The 18,638-nt window shown below is 34.2% G+C and overlaps 1 protein-coding gene across 1 annotated transcript; it reads right to left on the bottom strand.

Annotated features, from left to right (window-relative positions):
* Positions 1-14,916: 14,916 nt before the first annotated feature.
* Positions 14,917-16,317, bottom strand: LOC130947331 (LOB domain-containing protein 41-like). The gene is made up of 2 exons (XM_057875998.1): positions 15,850-16,317; positions 14,917-15,736 (listed from the first exon to the last, which is right to left on the bottom strand). The coding sequence occupies exons 1-2, from the start codon at positions 16,037-16,039 to the stop codon at positions 15,213-15,215; spliced, it is 714 nt and encodes a 237-aa protein (XP_057731981.1). The 5' UTR covers positions 16,040-16,317; the 3' UTR covers positions 14,917-15,212.
* Between the last annotated feature and the right edge of the window lie 2,321 nt (positions 16,318-18,638).

Raw genomic sequence — 18,638 nt, 5'->3', positions numbered from 1 at the left:
ATTTAAATCAATACAAATAACACAATCTTATGTATTAGTCTAAAGTCTTATACATTCTAAACATAAAACATTAATTTATAGTCTTATAATGACTAATAACACAAAATATTAAGGTTTACAATACTTAAATTCCACTTAAGAATAGTCATGATCTATCACTAATAACACAAAATATTAATTGTGTGTGATGACCGGGCCACCGGGCCGACTTCGGGTGGCCCGAGCCATGGCCCGGACCCGACCCGAAATAATGACCGGGTCTATTTTTGAGACCCGTACCCGACCCTAGACCCGATGAAATCACACCAAATTAGTCCCTAAAGTGTTCGGGACCGGGCCGGGCCGGGTCTGTGCACCCCTACCATATGTGTCGAACCGAGTTCACTTGAACAGTCTGCAAGGTGGCTCGGTCTAATCAGGTGATCAGATTTTCGGTCGAACCGAATTTGATATATATGATTTTTAGGCTTTTAGCTACTTGTTTTTAGCAAAAGAATAAATAAATAAAATAAAAAAATCAGATAAGGTTTGAGACTAAGTTGAGTCAGGTCCCTGTTCGCCAAACCTACGTAAGTACGTAACCACTTTCCAAACATGGAATTAGAAGTGCTTTTTATTCAAATAAACAAGTTTAATCCGTATTAAAATTATAATTTTAAGTCGTTATGTTAAATTTTATTTTAATTATAATAATTTAATTAATAAAAAATTAATTTGTATGTATTGTTTTTCTTTTTTAATATAGTGTTAATTGTATTAACTATAAATTAGTTATTTAATTTATTTTTTTTAATAAATCAGGTATATATACTCAATATGACTATAAATAATCTAGTAATACTTAAATCTACCAACAAAGTTTTATATGTTAATTTACTGTAAAGTAAGAAAATATCAAAATCAGCTCAAAATGAAAAATAAATTAATAAAGAATCATAATGCAAAAAGTTTTGTAATAAATAATAAATAATTTAAATTTACTAAATAACAATTTAATGCTATCCTTTGATACCTGCAAAATATATACATGAAACAACACCGTATCAATATTTGTATATAAAATTATATGATTACCGTAATTATAAAATTGTTTGTCAAGAGAATAAAATTATACGACTTATTTATATATATATATATATATATATATATATATACTAATTAGTCACCAAAAAATATATATATATATATACTAATTACAAACAATATAAATTTTTAATGAAGATACTGGATACTAATAGAAAAAAATTATATAAATAAAAATTATTTAATTTTAATTTCAATTTTATATAACAAAACAGTGATTTTTAAAAATTATGGAATCTTTTTTTGACATATATATTATGCCATAGATATAAATTATACGGGTTATTATATAAATTTATATATATGCATAACAAAACAGTTTAATATTATATATTTTCTACATTAATTATATGTTAATGTTTTAAAAAAGAGATAAAAGAAGAGATATATAAATATGTATAATATTATTGTTATATATGAAGCAATTTTATATTACTTTAATTATAGAGACTTACTATAATTATATAAAATTTAATTTGAGAAAATAATTTTCATTGCCATAAATAATATACTAAAACTGTTAGTATATTATCTTCTTTATGATTAATTGAATTTATCAATGATTTTCCCGTGTAAATCGTTATTACCCAGCTTTTAATAATGACTTAATATACAAAATTTGAAATTGAAAATTGTTATTACTAATTCAATTAACTGGTTAATTGAGTAATAATTGTCAAATTATTAAAGTGCAAAATCATTAATTTACTCAATAGATTTTCATATATTATTTATATTTCAAGTAATAATTTGAAATTATATTATTTACCCAGGTAATAATACTATTATTAAAAATTATTTTTTGCATTGATTTTTAAATCAATTATTAAGTAATTATTTTTGTTAAGGTAATTGTTTATAAATTATTTCAAATTATATTTTGTTAAGAGATAATTATTTAGATTTGTTCATACCCTGGCCCAATGTTAAGGGCCCAGGTCCAACTAAAAGGCCTAATCCAATAGATTAAGCCTTGCTAAGCACCGACCTTCACATAAGAAGTCGGTGTTCACCACGACTTGCTCTGAAGAAGTCGGACATGAGATTAGCTGGCAGATAAGCACTCATTCAAATGAGTAACCGCCCCTAAAATCTCTCTAACCGCTTCATAAAGCCATATCTTAACCTCCCTAAGATAATGGGACGGTTAACATCCTAAAGATACGGCACTACTCCAACGGTGGTTATTGGCTCACCACTATAAGTACACTGACACTCCTCAGGTATCTCTAAGCCCAATACTCTCTAGACCTGCTCACACCCTTGCTAACTTAGGCATCGGAGTGTCTTTGCAGGTACCACCCCCCATTCACTTGTGAACATAAGTCGGACGGAGTCTCCCGAGCTGCACACTCAGACGGAAACTTCCTCCTTCACACGTTTGGGCCAGTCAACGCCATCCGCTCAATCCATCTCCGGTTACCCACCGTAACAAGATTATTACTCATGATACGGGTATAATTTCATTTTATACTAATTAATTAATTATAATTATATGACATGGGTGTAATTTTAATTTTATCTACGGATTATTTCCTGTAATAATATACAACATATTATTTACCGTGATAATTTGATTTGATTGATTTCTATTTTATTTATGTACATAAATGATTAAAATATATAACATAAATATCATAATTATTATAATTCTATGATATAATTATAATTAAGATATTTTATCATAATTAAATATTGATTTGATATAATTATAATAAAAATACTTTCCCAAAATGATATAATCTACTATTATTCATCCACTAATTATTTGACAATAAACCTTAATATGATTTTTTACATCTCCACTATGGAAAATAACTACTTAGATATACCAAATAATATGTAACATATTACTACCTGTATAAGTTAAGGCACAAAGATAGAATTTAATTAAGGTGATTGAAACTTTCACCAAACAGAATATGACCTCAATCGAATAAAAAAGGATACTCGATTTTGCATTAATTAGCTAGTCGAATAAATAACATACTCATTCATTATTCATGTTTCATTATATTTTTTAAATAATATATAAAAAACATATATCCTGTGTATAAAAATGTGACTATTAGTAATTTTATTAATAAATATTTTTTTAAACTATTACTAATTTCAATTTTAATAGAAAATATGAGGAAATAATTTCGCTTGCCATAAATAATATACTAAAACTGTTAGTATATTATCTTCTATATGGTTAATTGAATTTATCAATGATTTTTCCGTGTAAATCGTTATTACCCAATTTTTAATAACTACTTAATATACAAAATTTGAAATTGAAAATTGTTATTACTAATTCAATTAACTGGTTAATTGAGTAATAATTGTCAAATTATTAAGGTGCAAAATCATTCATTTACTTAATAGATTTCCATATATTATTTATATATCAAATAATAATTTGAAATTATATTATTTACCCAGTTAATAATATTATTATTAATAATTATTTTTTGCATTAATTTTTAAATCAAATATTAAATAATTATTTTTGTTAAGATAATTGTTTATAAATTATTTCAAATTATATTTTGTTAAGATATAATTATTTAGATTATTACTCATAGCACGGGTATAATTTTATTTTATACCAATTAATCAATTATAATTATATGACACGGGTGTAATTTCAATTTTATCCATCGATTATTTGCAAATAAATATTTTATTCCAATTATAAATAAAATATGTTTTTATTGGCAAATAAATTGTCTTTAGGTCAACGATTTAATATATGTGTAGGTTCATTTTTTGTCAAATATAATGAAAATACAAATAAAGAAATAAAGGATAAAAATAAACTTAATAATATCTGACACTACTTCATTTTATTAAATTATTTAAAAATAGCACATCCACAAAAAATAATCGTAATATATAAATTGAAGCAATAATTTAAAATTCTATAATTATAATTTAATCAAATACTAATAGTAAAACCAAATTACCTAAATAATATTGAACCTATTCTAGTCCTTAGTCACGTATAGTATAGAATCATTCTTGTAACGACAACCAACTGAAATAATATCGTAAGTTTCAATATTTAGAATTCATGCAAAATCAGACCATCCTCTTGTTAGATAAGTTTCATCATCCGCTATCCATGCAATGCAGTAAGGTATAGAATTGCCACACCGAGAAACCAAACTAACTCTTATTCCCCTCAATGGAATTGCATGCATGCAAAAGAAAGCTGGTAATTTCTGAAAAAAATAAAAATATGTTAAAAAATTATTCTAATAATGAACAGCTTAAACTAAGAAAATTTAAATATATTACCAATCGTTGAAATTGCATATCTGAATTTGTCACGAATTTAGCAAATAAAACTGAACTGAAACTAAGGGAATTCAATTTCATTATGTGCTCCACTTCGAAGATTTTCGGGCAGACGTAAAAAGCATGGAGGGGATGGAACTTGAACTTGCCCTATAAAGTTCCGTGGATGCAATTCCTCAATAAAAAATCGAGCTCCTCCTAAGAAATCTAACTTTAACCACATTCCATTGGGTTGGTCATAATAGGTGAGTAGATCCAACCATCCTTCGGTAAAATAGAGACTATTGCCTCTTCTTTGAACGCTTACATCCATGTAGTTGGAACCCGAATCAGTGAAGACAACTCGATGAGGTATTTCATGGATATGATGCATTGTAAATTATTGTGGCAAAAGACAATCGAACTGGAACATTAGACAATAAGAATAACTTAGAGTAACAACAAATAAAAAATTATCAAAAGAATAATATAATAGAATGAGTATATGAAAAATATTATAAAAAATTATAAATTGTACCTTAAAAGGATCAACTTCAATAAAAAAACGAAGAATACATTCTTATTCTATAAAGTAGTAAAAAAAACACTAAATATAAAATTATGAATTGACTCTCAAATTTAGATTCATGTACTACAGGAAAACACTGTATATAAACTTTAGTAAAACAAAAATAAATATGTAAATTACCTATTATTAAGGTAATTTTTTAACAATGCATTAAATATTGATTTGATACAATTATAATGAATATATGTTCCTAAATTAGTATAATTATATATTAATTTCATCATATCACGGGTAACAAAGATTTTTTATTATTAGTATTACTATTATTGATATTATTATTATCATTAAAATGAATAAAAGTATTTTTAATTGATAATTGATAAGTAGTTTAATAGTGCATTAAATTTTGATTTGATACAATTATAATGAAGATATGTTTCTAAATTAGTATAATTATATATTATTAATTAAATATTAAATACAAAATAATTATATTAAAAATATTTTTTATAAAATAATTTAGAAAAATTATTTGATATACGTGAATCGGGTAACAAAGATTTTTTATTATTATTATTACTATTATTGATATTATTATTATCATTAAAATTATTTAAAGTATTTTTAATTGATAATTGATAAGTAGTTTAATAGTACATTAAATATTAATTTGATATAATTATAATGAAAATATGTTGCTAAATTAGTATAATTATATATTATTCATTTAGTATTAATTATAATATAATTACAATAAAATAATTTAGAATAGAAAAAAATTTATTCATTTTGAAAGAAAAACCGAGACATGAAAGATCGATATGTCACCTTTAGTAGTTGGGAAAAAAAACCCAGTTTTAATATATTAAGTAGAGTAGATTTTAAAAACATGATTAATTCTCTAAATAGTAAATACACAAGACCGAAAAGTTGGCCCAAATTCACTTTCAACTCATGCAAGACGCCCACAAAAAAGATGTTGTTGAAGTGACAGATGCAAATTGGACCATTTTGCTGCCGAAGCCCGCAAAATGGGCCATGTCTCACCCGGGGCCTACAAAATGGACCGGTCGAAACCAGCTCCTGCGCCAATGAGATGGGTTGATAGGCAGAACCCATTTCTCTTCTTATATAGACAAAATGAGCCTCCCAGTACAAGAGCCAAAGAAAAAAAAAGAGCCTCCCAGTACAGGTAATGAATTAGGCTATTTCACCTATATCAAACACAAGTTGATTTGAAAATTCATTTTGTGGATACTTGTTGAGAATTTGCTTAGCGCTTACTGTAAATAGAACAACACAAGATATTGAAATATGACATATATACAGTGATAGATTTATGGGAGCCTAAATGTTTTAATTTTTTATAAAAAACTAATAGTATTATTATTATATAGAAAGAATTTTTAGTGTATTTGAAATATATGTATTTCAATTGTTTTAATAATTGATTTCAGTTATAAAAAATATATATAATATATATTAATTAAAATTAATTGTTAAAATTGCTGAAATATTGATGTTCTAGATACACTTAAAATTTTTCTATTATATATTGTTTCGAGGGTTACCTTAAACGTTGGTTTGGGCCTGAATATGAGGTATAGGTCCTTTTGAGTGGCAGCGTCCGACTTGTCGATGCCGAGGTGCCGCCTGTCTGAGTTCCTCGTGAGAAGGTTGGAGGTGGTACCTACAAGAACTCTGATGCTTAAGTTAGCAAGGGATTTAAGCATATTTTTAGTAGATTAGAACGTAAATTATATTTAAGGAGTGTCAGTATATTTATAATAGAGTTGATAACTATCTTTGTTGGAGTAGTTTTATCTTTTCTGATGGATAATCGTTCCCTTTATCTTGGGAGTTTGTTGGGATCTATTTTTTTAGTGAAGATAGAAATTGTAGGCAACATTTTGGGAGGCAGTTACTTGCTTTTGGGCATGTAGGGCTGGCCCCCTTTTGTCGGCGTCCGACCTCTTTAAGGAGGTCAGGTATGTTCGTGGAGGCCATCTTTATTGATTGACCTTTTTGTTTTATTGGGCCTGCCTTTGCTAATTGGGCTAGGAAAGAACAGTGCTCCTGCTTAAGTTCTAGGCTTTTTGTAAGTCGGGCTCAAACATTTCGTAGCTTCTACTTAGACGTCGGGTGTCCCATTCTTCCCAGAAGTTGGGCACTCGACGTGTTTGAAAATTTGAACATTGCCTCCCTTTAAATAAGGGGTTAAGTTGGCGCGGCAGTTTCTTGAATTGTGCGCACGCTTTAAAGGGAAGTTATTAGGCCCGTTACCCTTTATTTCTTATAAAAGCACCGTGACCTTTCTTCTTCTCCTTTTCTCCGTTTCTGGGAAAATCCTTTTCATTTGCTATCATTGTGAGAAAAGAAAAAGAGGTTCTTTTCTTCACTCATTTTACTCTGTGGCTTCTTTTCTCAAGCTTTCTGAAATCTCATCATTTTTGGAAGAATTCTTCGAAGAGGATCGTCCATGTTTTACTGCTAGACGTGTCCCTCTCCAATTCAAACCTTCCTCAAGGTTGGTGTTTTTCTTTTTCTAATGTTTCTTGCGTTTTTGCCTTTCATGAGACTGACTGAGTGTTTTTCTAAAAAATGTGCTTTGTTTGTTGGTTTTTTATGTTTGTTTTGATTGTTGTTACGTCACTTTCTTGACGGAGAGTCTTTTTGTTTCTTTTCACCGATTGAGGTTGGCGTAAAAAATGCTTGAGTGCGTGTGTTGTGTAAAGACTCTCCTTTTGATAGTTGATTGACACCCTTCTTTTCCTATTTTGGGAATTTTTGGGTTCTCTGAATCTTGTTGATATAACTGCTTTGCTGTTTGTTTGTACTCATATTGCCCCCGATGGTGTCGCCATTATGCCGCTCTTGTAGGGGAAGACACCATTTGGTATATATTTTTTGTATTTTTCTTAACCGTGTTGACTAGCTTTGTGTGCTTTTACCCGACCTGTTTGGGACGATGTCTAAGCTCTTTTTAGTAACGACTTCTTTACTTTGCATTTGTAGGGATAGACTTTATGTCTCATTCTATTGTTTTCAGCATGTCGACTACGGTTCCCTCTAATCTCTTAACCTGGGTAGATACCAATGTCCTATCCTGTGTTCCCGTAGTAGATAGGGAGTATTGTGACGTATTTCATAGACATCATAAGATTTATTAGAGTAGAGAGGATGAAAGAAACTATGAGTTGATAGTGTCCGACCCTGAGGAGAGGGTCTGTTTCCCTCCTTTGGATAACTCGAAACGTCCTTTCTTTTATGCCTACGATTGTTTTTTCACTAGGCTAGGCATATCTCTTCCTTTTACTGGTTATGAAATGGACATTCTCTGGTCTTGCAATGCATCCCCTTCCCAACTTTACCCGAATTCTTGGGCCTTTCTGAAAAATTTTCAGCTTCTCTGTCGGAAACTCGACGTCCGATCTACTACTCAGATTTCTTGTACTTGTTTGTTTTGACCAAACCAGGGACTCTATAAGGGAAGTCCTCTTGGCTTTCCTTTCGTGCCATCCAAGGTAAAAAAGTATTTTTCATTTTTGATGAATCCTTCCATGATTTTAAAAATCACTTCTTTAAGATTTGAGCAGTGGAGGGTGTCCGACCTTTCTTCTTAGACAAGAAGGACGAACCTTCCTTTCCTCTTTTCTAGCAAGAATATCCTGTAGTAACCAAATACACTATAGCTAGCCTAGATGAGGTTGAAAAAACCTTTGTGGATATTTTGCAAGAGTGATGGGGCCGAGCTCCTCACTTAGACACAAAGAGATACTTAGGAGACCCCGGTCTGCTCCAGTCCGAGTTAGGTAGTTTTCTCGACCTCTAGCTTTTCATGTTATCTTCGTGTTATATATTTTTTACCATGTTAATGTGAATTTGTATTCTTTTTTCAGAGAGTATGACTCCTAAGACTTCTTCTATGAAGTATTTGCGTAAGGCTCGTAAGATTGTGGTAGCTCGTAGTCTTCAGGAGAAAGGTGTTGAGGGGACCTCTCCTCGATCTTCCCCACAGAAATCAGGTTCTGGTGCTACTGCCCAGAAGAAGGTATCCCGACTCCAACCGTTCGCCTGATCCCTTCCTACCCGGCTTTGGAGAGCTCGGATACCCCGTCACCTCAAGGGCCTCCTCCAAAGAAATAGAAAACCTCTGGGGAGCCTAGTATCAATGATAAGGACTTTGATGGGTTTGTTTGGAGCGAAAGGAATATTCTGCCCGTCAGCCAGATAGCCATGGACGACGTGGCTATTCAGAATCACCTCAGTCATATGGCGCGTAATTGTATCCGTATGGCTGGGATGAGTACTGCCTGGGACAAGGAGCTAAAAAAGACTCTGATTTGTGTCACCCAATCTTTTTTGGATTCTGCCCGGGCCCAGGTGGAGAGAGTCGGTGGCTTGAAGACGGAACTGGAAGAGGAAAACATCAAGCTGAGGTTAGATCTGGAGAAAGCCCAAGCCCGAATAGTAAAAGCTGAAGCTGCAACACTGACGTCAGAGGAGATGATGAAGAAGGCTGAGGAGAGATACACTCGGACCTACGAAGAGCTTATTGACCTCAGGGAGGAGTTGAGAACAGCTTGAGAGGAGTACGCCGCCTTATATGAGAATGTGGTCGTCGAAATGGACGTGCTATATGAGAATCTGAAAGCTCAAGTCCAAGTCCTTGCCAAGACCTAGACCTCTCCCCTCTGGGTCAGGACAACATTGTTGTCAATGGAAAAATTGTACCGGCCCTGATGAAGATGAGGAGCCTCCTCTTGATCCAAAGGCTTCCGTTCCCCATGTCGTGCCGACTTTTACAGCATCGAGGTCCAACCTGAGGTCGTCGTTGTGGAGGCCTCCCCTACGACATCCTAGTAGTGTCGGTTTATGTACTCCCTTCTCCTCCTTCTGTTAAAAAAAAAGATGTCACAACTGGCGAGGATCTTAGCCCGCTTTTTGGCGAAAAATCCTAGTTTGTTTCTGCTCTGAATGTTTTGAGAGGATCTGGCTTGTGGATCTTACAACACCTTTTAATTTTTTGTAATAGTTGATAGCTTCTCAAACACTTTACTTTTGTATTAGTTGTTTTCACAACTTTTTATAGTATTTCAAGTTATTTTCCTTGTATCTCAAAGAACCCTTCTGCTTTTAGAATAGTGCTAGGTTTTTCTAGTCGAATATAGTTTGCCTGATTTTTAACTTTTGGAAACTTCGTCAAACTATGAGTTTCCTTTCATAGTTTCGACTTTGAATAGTCGGCCTTTATCAAGTTACTTTTACAACTCGTTTCTTATCCGATCTCACTGAGATCACTTTGTATGATTTGTTTACATAACTTCTTACATTAACTTGTAACTCGTTGCTTCATCGACCATTTTTAGGTCGGGCAATGATTTTTATAGTTTGTCGAGCTTAAATTAATGCGTTCTAAATAGAAAACTTTTGGAGAGAGAAATAGGAATTTTTTTATTAGTAATTAATAAATTCGTACTAAGTGCTTGGGTACTCTTAGCCCTCGTGTTAATGCCTCATTAAAAAACCCTCAAAGTCAGGAAAAAGAGTGCACCAAGGCATAACATTTGTTACTTAGTTATAGTACTTTCTGAGGTTATATGCATGCAACGACCTCGGGAGCTCCCGCCTTTGGAGGTCGGACACTTTGTAATAATCTTTTCCTAAGACCTCAACTATTTTGTAAGGTACCTTCCAATTAGCATCCAACTTTTCTTCTCCCGATTTCTGTACCCCGATGTCATTTCGGATCAGAATGAGGTCGTTGGTGGCAAAGCTCCTCTTGATCACCTTTTGGTTGTATCTTAGAGTCGTCCTTTGTTTTAAGGCTTCCTCCTTAATCCGAGCTCTTTCTCATACTTCAGGAAGAAGATCGAGTTCTTCTTTCTGTGCCTGGATGTTAGCTCTTTCATTGTAGAATATGACCCTAGGTGATTCTTCAGCTACCTCTATGGGGATCATGGCCTCAATCCCGTAGACAAGTCGAAAAGGTGACTCCCCTGTTGTAGAATGTGGGGTGGTCCAATATGCCCATAAGACTTGGGGGAGCTCGTTAGCCCAATCCCCTTTTGCGTCTTATAGTCGGCGTTTTAACCCGGCCAGTATGAATTTGTTGGCATCTTCAGCCTGTCCATTGGCTTGGGGGTGTTCCACCGATGTAAACTAGTGTTTTATTTTAAGGTCGGCCACTAAGTTCCTGAAGGTTGAGTCAGTAAATTGAGTCCTATTGTCTGTGGTGATGGAGTGAGGAACTCCAAACCTTGTGATAATGTTTTTGTACAACAATTTTTGACTTCTCTAGGCGATGATCCTTGCTAAAGGTTCTGCCTCGATCCATTTAGTAAAGTAGGCAATCCCTACTATGACTTGTCCTGGTGTTTGTGGAAATGGTCCGAGTAGGTCAAGACCCCATTTTGCAAATGGCCATGGTGAGGTAACACTAATGAGCTCCTCAGGTGGCACAATGTGAAAGTTGGCATGTTTATGACAAGGTGGGCACTTCTTATCGAACTTGGCCGCTTCCCTTTGTAAGGTTGGTCAGAAGAAGCTGGCTAATGACTAAGCTCTTAGGTGATTTCCACATATGCCACTGTGTATGTCCTCTAAGACTTTCTTTGTATTGGAGGTCGGAACACATTTCAAGAGGAGTGTTGAGATCCCTCTTTCGTATAAGACATTGTGGACCAATGTGTAATTTTGTGCCTCTTTTACGAGCCTTCTGGCTTCCTTTTCATCCTTGGGGAGGATATCAAATTTGAGGTATTTGATTATGGGAGTCATCCATCCTAATTTTGATTGGGTATGGTTAATACCTCCTCCTCTTTTGATATTGATGATGATTGCAGTGTCTCCTGAATGAGACTTTTATTGTTGCCTCCTAGTTTAGTGCTGGCTAATTTAGAGAGGGCATTAGCTCGAACATTGGATTCCCGGGCTATATGTCTTCTCCTTCCAAAAAGTATGCCAGTTGTTCCCAGGCTTCATCCAAATATTTCTTCATAGGGGTCTTTGGCTTGATAGTGCGGATAACTTGCGAAGTTATTACTTGTGAATCACTGAACACTATCAGTCTTTCCGCTCCCACTTCTTTGGCCAGCTTCAAGTCAATAAGTAAGGCCTCGTACTCTGCTTGGTTGTTAGAAGCAGGGAACTCAAACCTTAGGGAGAGTTCTATCCGAGTTCCTTGGTCGCTTTCTAAAATGACACTTGCTCCACTTTCAGCTTTGTTTGATGACCCATCTACATATAGGCTCCAAGTTGCTAGATCTCCTGGGCTTTCGATGTATTCAGCCATAAAGTTGGTAAGGTATTGCAACTTAATTGGTGTCCGAGCTTTGTACTTTAGGTCGAACTCGGACAGTTCCACAGCCCATTGTAGCATCCGTCCTGCTAAGTCCGTCTTTTGTAAAGTATGTTTTATTGGTTTATTAGTGCGGACTTTGATGGTATGAGTCTGGAAGTAAGGTTGGAATCTTCGAAATGTGATGATAAGGGCATAAGCAAACTTCTCTATCTTTTGATAGTTCAACTCTACCCCCTGTATGAAATAGATAGATAGCCCGAGCTTGTCGAAGGCGGGTTTGAATAGAATATCCGTCGAGCTCCTCTAGTCTATCAGGATTCTATGGAGGTTAGCGTTTGTGAGGACTATTGTTATCACCACGGAGTCATCATGCCCAGGTATTATCCCTTGGGCGTCTTCTTTAGTGAACGAGATAGTGGACAAGTCAAGCAGTCTGGTTTTCTCCCCGACTTGATATACCTCTTTGAGATGCCATTTTCGTGATGACTTTGACATTTCCCCTCCAGCAAACCTCTCATTGATTACGTGTACGTGACGTTCTAGGGCTTGAGGTGGATGTTCTTGTCGTCTTTCCTCTTCCTCCTTCCTTCTCTTCCTCAGGTAGTCCGATCTGTCAGTCAGGTATCTATCTAACCGGCCTTCTTTGACCTGTTTTTCAATGACATTATTCAAGTCATAATATTCGTTAGTGGAGTGTCCGTAGAGCCTATGGTACTCACAATATTTTGTCTAACTTTCCACCTTCTTATGTTTAATTGGAAGAGGAGGCGGGAGCTTCTTCATATGGCATATCTCTCTATAGACATCTACTAGAGAGTCTCTAAGAGGAGTATAATTGTAGTACTTTTGAGACTTCTTTGTATTTTGCTCTTCCTTCTTTTTGGGCTCTTTTTCCTTTTTCCGGGATTGGTAGGGCAGGCTTGGTTGTGGGAAAGGTTCCCTAAGTCGGGAATTTTCTCTACGTCGATGTATTTCTCTGCCCTTTCTTGAACTTCATTTAGAGAAGTTGGGTGTCTCTTAAATATGGATTGGGAGAATGTTCTCTCCTTGAGGCTATTGACTAGTCTCATGATTACGGCTTCAATAGACAGGTTTTGGATTTTCAAGCATGCCTTATTGAATCTTTTTTATGTAATCTCAAAGAGTTTTTTCGACCTCTTGTTTGACTCCTAGCAAGTTCGGGACGTGTTTTGTCTTGTCTTGTTGAATGGAAAATCTGGTTAGAAACTTCTTTGCTATGTCGTCGAAGCAGGTTACCGACCTGAGGGGTAAGTTATCAAACCATTTCGTGGCCACTTTGCTCAGAGTGGTTGAGAAGGCTTTGCAGCGGGTGGCGTCAGATGCGTCAACTAGGTACATCCGACTTTTAAAATTGCTGAGGTGGTGCCTTAGGTTGGTCATTCCATCATAGAGATCCATGTCGGGTGTTTTAAAGTTTCTGAAAACTTTGGGCCGCATGATCTCTTCTATGAATGGGTCTTCTCCGTCTAGAGGAATTTCTTCCTGATCTGTTCGGTTATTTCGATTGCGAAGGTCGGCTTCTAGCTTCAAGAGTTTTTTTTCTAGCTCTCTTCGTTGCCTTACCTCTCTCCGCAGTTTTTGCTCTGCTTCCCATTGTTGTTCTGTCTCGTACTCGAGTTGTTCTAGCTGTTCTTGCTAGCCACAAACTAGACCTAGTATCTCTGCTATCTAAGGGGGCTCTTCCTCCTCAGGGTGACGGATTTCTGAATGAATCTGTCTTGGCTGGGGATTCTCCGAGGGTCCTTTTCCGTGGGGATCATGAGTTTGGTGTGGCGAAGGTAGCACAAGGGCGTTGCCCTCTGGTTGGGGCTTGCCTTCAGATTCAGATGCTTAAGTTTATAAGGGTTTTAGACAGGTTTTTAGTAGATTAGAACGTAATCTTTTATTGAAGATAGAGATTGTAGGCGAGATTTGGGAGGCAGTTACTTGCTTTCAGGTAAGTAGAGCTGACTCTCTTTTGTCAGCATCCAACCTCTTTAAAAAGATTAGGTATGTTCGTGAATACCATCTTTATTGGCAGACATTTTTGTTTTATTAGGTTTAGGTTTGCTAATTGGGTCAAACTATGAACATATATAATATATATTATGGATTAAATATGCGTTAAGTATATTAGATACTAAAAGAATTCACATATCAATAACTTAGTATGCATAGATTATAATGTGTATTGTAATATGTTAGTAGCAACTAACAAGTAGTGTTTTAGTATGCATATATTATAATGTGTATTGTAATATGTTAGTAACAACTAACAAGTAGTGTTTTTTTTAAAAATAAATAGAAGAGTATAAATAATTAATTCTATGATAAATGGTTACATTCATGCTGGCCAGTTAGAAAAAGCTCAAAATTTGTTTCACAGATCATCCATCAAAAACACAATTGCATGCACATTCATGATTGCTAGCTATCTTAGTGCTGGGCAAGTATTAAAGGCATGTAACCTCTTTAATAACATGCTTGGCAAGGATTCCCTTACATGAACTTCAATGATTTATAGGTGTCTTGAAAATGAATTGATTCCGGAAGCCATCAACTTGTTTGCTGAAATGATGGCTCAAGGAGTCAAGGGCATTTGATTCGCCACTTCAAGTCTATATTCCATGATTTCTGGTTGAATGTTTAGTCATGATAATTGTTTATAGATTCAATATTGCAAAACCCAAAATGTTCCGTTGCTTACTGAAAACACATATTTGCAACAATATGATCATATGAACCAATTTTTGAATTGCTAAAAGAGAAAATTTAATTCTATAAATTCTCTTCACAATGTACACATCTGAAAGACCCCAAGTTTGTCGCAAGTGAATTGGGGTGAACAAAAAACATATATCACCACCAACCTAAGCTCATAGTATATCATATATCATATATTAATATATTTACCACTAAAATCTAATTAAATATTTTATAACTGCGGCTAAAACTAGTATGTCTCTTGTCTTGTACGATAAACAGAAATTGAACTGGCCAAAGAAATCATCCCCCTCCCTATACGTGTCAATATCAAAGCCACTGACACCCCAAAGTCAGCTCCAGCTCAAGCTCCCCGTCATCGGCTCGAGCCGGATTGACACTCTCAATTGAGCCGCTATCAGCTTCTGCGCCGCCGCCAACAACAACACTTACGTGCTCACTCAGCCCAGACCCTGAGTCAGGGCTCGCCGAGTCATCTAACTCATTCACTACGCAAGCCTCCACCACCAACTCAGCTACACCCTGATCCAGCTCAACCTCCGGCTCCGGCTTCGACTTCTCAGCGCGCCTCTTGAACTGGCTCTTCCGGGGCTTAAGGACATGATCGGAGCTGCAAGATTTCCCCCTCTTCACCACGTGGCGAATATCAGACGGGTTTATCAGCTGGCCACCGCCATCTGAAGCATCCTGTTGTCTAATCGGCGCGCCGCTAAGAACGGCTTCAACAGCTGCTTCGCACAAGTGCCAGCTCCCCGTCGATAGCAACCCGGTTGAACCGAAAACCGGGTTCACAATCCGGCCGCAAGCTTCGTATAGCAAAGATTTAAAAATAGCTGGAACAAAAAAAAGAGAAAAAGAACATCAGAAACAAAGGCCAAGAAGAATTCCATCATTTTCTTGCATTTTCTCAGGAAAGTGGAAAAGGTTTTGAAATTTTATTTTTTACCTGGGCGGATCTTGGGGTCGCCGGCGGTGAGGAGGTTGAGGAGGCCAGCGCGGCCGTAGAACTTGGCGAGGAAGAGGGTGGCGTTGGACTGTGATTCGGGCGATTTGATCCAATTGAGGCAGGGTTTAATGGGGCATTCAAGGTTGCAACCCTTGCGAAGGACACGACAACCGTTGCAGCTTAATCGCATGGTGTATGTGTTTGAGAAATGAGAAGAGAGAAAATTGTAGGAGAGAGAAGATGGAGGGTTGAGAGCGTGGGGGGTTTTATAGTGAGAGGGGGGGCGTGTGGATTTGGAAGAGAGAAGAGTGGGAAAAGAGGGCGCAGTTGGTTTTGGTGGTGGAATGATGCTTCTTCACTTTGCTTGCTTCCAAGAAAATGGTAGTTTTTTGATTCGGTGATTGGATTTGCTGTTGCTACATCCCTGGTTTTTGGGGTTCGGTCCTACTCTTATCAAATTTTTAATCAAAACTGATGTCATGCCCTCATGCTATGCTTCCATAAATACAATGAACTTTGGATTTTTATTTTATTAAAATTATGAGTGAGACTAAAAATTCAAAACCTTTTAAAAAATTATGTTATTTGAATTATAATCCACTTATTTTATATAAATATAGATTAATATGCATTAATATTGTGTAACATTTTACATTACTGTGTAATTATGAAAACAGATATTGCTATTTCTTAATTTGTAATATCATTTTCCAGTTATATGTTATTTTAAATTTATTTTCAATAAAAAAATTTATAATCATCATAAAAATAAAATAATAATGATCAAAATAATCTAAAAAATATATGCAATTTTGTTTATTTATATAATAATATATTAGTAAAAATAACTATATTTTAAATTAATTACATAAATAATTATCAAAAATTGATATCATTAGATAATAAAATGTTTTATAATGTTATTGTATTAAAATTAAAATTTAAGAAAATATAAAGAGGGACAATTTGTATAATTTAATTTCATAATTATATATATAATTATCATAGTAATGCATAAAATAATATTTGTTTTATTTTATAATCCACCGATCAATTGCCTTTTAAGGTCGATTTATTACTAAAATTAATAATTTTCACTTCAGTTCCTTTAGTTACAAAAGTAAAAAAAATAAACCTTCAAATTCTAAATTTTAATTTTTTTTATGATATAACATATTATATTGTCTATTGAATAATAATAATAATAATAATTGTAAAATTTAAGTTTAATTTGTGTTGAATAAAATATCAAGGAGAATGAGATGGGGGCACGTAGAAATGATTCAAATGAATAGTAGCAGAAATTATTTTTAATATGGAAAGAGAGATGGTGTTTTGGTTGAATATTGATATTTGAAGTGTATTACGGTAGTATGGAAATCATTCAACACGCTCCCCACGTGTTGGCTAAGAAGCTGCCACGTGTCCAACACGTCCCCCACGTGTTGGCCAGAATGCTGCCACGTGTCCACCACGCCCTCCACGTGTCCACCACGCCCCCCACGTGTTGGCTTCCCACCCAAAAAATTCACCCATCTGTAATTACACCAAATACTCCCATTTTCAACAAAAACACCAATATTTTTTCCATACCAAAAAAAATTAGCCGAATAGTAGTAGATGAAGAGGAGGTGATGATGATTGAGATGAAAGATGGAAAGTGGTTTCCCGGTTTTGTGGGAGTTCCGTACGGTGGTTTTGTGTAGTACTGTGGGCGCCTTTGATCCCCCCATTTCACTTGCCCACTGGTTTTGGATATACCACTCCTTCTTTTTAGGCACACTGTTGCTATTGCTTGTCATGTTCAACGTGGATCAACTATGGAGGCTTTATAATCAAACGTTTTTGTCAAGCCCCTTCTTCATAATACAAAAAAAAAAAAACATATATAAACTTTGAAATCTCAAATATTGTTTTCTTAACATTTTTTATGATTTTAACAAGTATTTGAATATTTTTAACTAATCATGCAGCTTTTTTTATCAACCAATTTTTAATTAATTAATATTAATTATTTTTTATTATAAATTATTTTTTAATTTTTATAATTTAATGTTTAGAGTTAAAATTTAGAATTGAAATTTAAGAATTAAAATTTAAAATAAAGGGGTAGTTTCAAAAATTAATTAATGTTAGTTGAAAAATTGATTTTTTTTAAGTTGAAATTTTTCTAATAAGTAATTTTCTGTTTAAACTTTAAAGAACTTAGCAAATAATTATTTTTTTCGAACTCGCAACATTATTATTTTTTATTATCATTTTTAGTTATTAAATTAATTTTTCTAATATAATAATTTAAAAATATATTTTTTATTTATATTTTTAAATATTAAGAATTAAGTACTGATCCAAAATAATAAATTTTACTCATTTTTCTAATTTCATCAGTTTTCGTTGTGTCATACAAATTACTTGCTTCCTCATCTCTTGCTGGAAATGTTCATAGAAGCTTCTTATATATTAAAAGATATAAGATATTACTCGTATTTTATTAGCTTACGCCTTATTGTGAGTGATGTGGTACACATGGTGTGCCTGTGGAGGCTGGTTTTATGATTGGAAGTTTGGAACATAGAATGCCCGAACCTCTTGTTTAGTTGTTTTGGTTCCCTCATCTTTCCCGTGTCTACCTTCTCAACTTTATTTTGAAGGTTCACATTACACACACTTAAATTAAATTGCGTTAGTTTCATAATTAATTTATTAATCTATTTAAATAAATATTAAAAATTTAAATTTTATTATATATATATACAAATTAATTTCTAACTTACCAAATTAAAATACAC

The sequence above is a fragment of the Arachis stenosperma genome, chromosome 9 (assembly GCF_014773155.1).
Source record: "Arachis stenosperma cultivar V10309 chromosome 9, arast.V10309.gnm1.PFL2, whole genome shotgun sequence".
NCBI classification, from domain to species: Eukaryota; Viridiplantae; Streptophyta; class Magnoliopsida; order Fabales; family Fabaceae; genus Arachis; species Arachis stenosperma.
Note: the sequence above shows the minus strand (reverse complement) of the source record. Positions and strands in the feature narration are given on the sequence as shown.

Bases quoted from the DNA above. Each gene is read 5' to 3' on its own strand.
- LOC130947331 (XM_057875998.1), bottom strand. From the start codon at position 16,039: ATGCGATTAAGCTGCAACGGTTGTCGTGTCCTTCGCAAGGGTTGCAAC. The intron at 15,737-15,849 runs GTAAAAAATAAA...TTTTTGTTCCAG, and splicing joins CGACCCCAAGATCCGCCCAG to CTATTTTTAAATCTTTGCTA.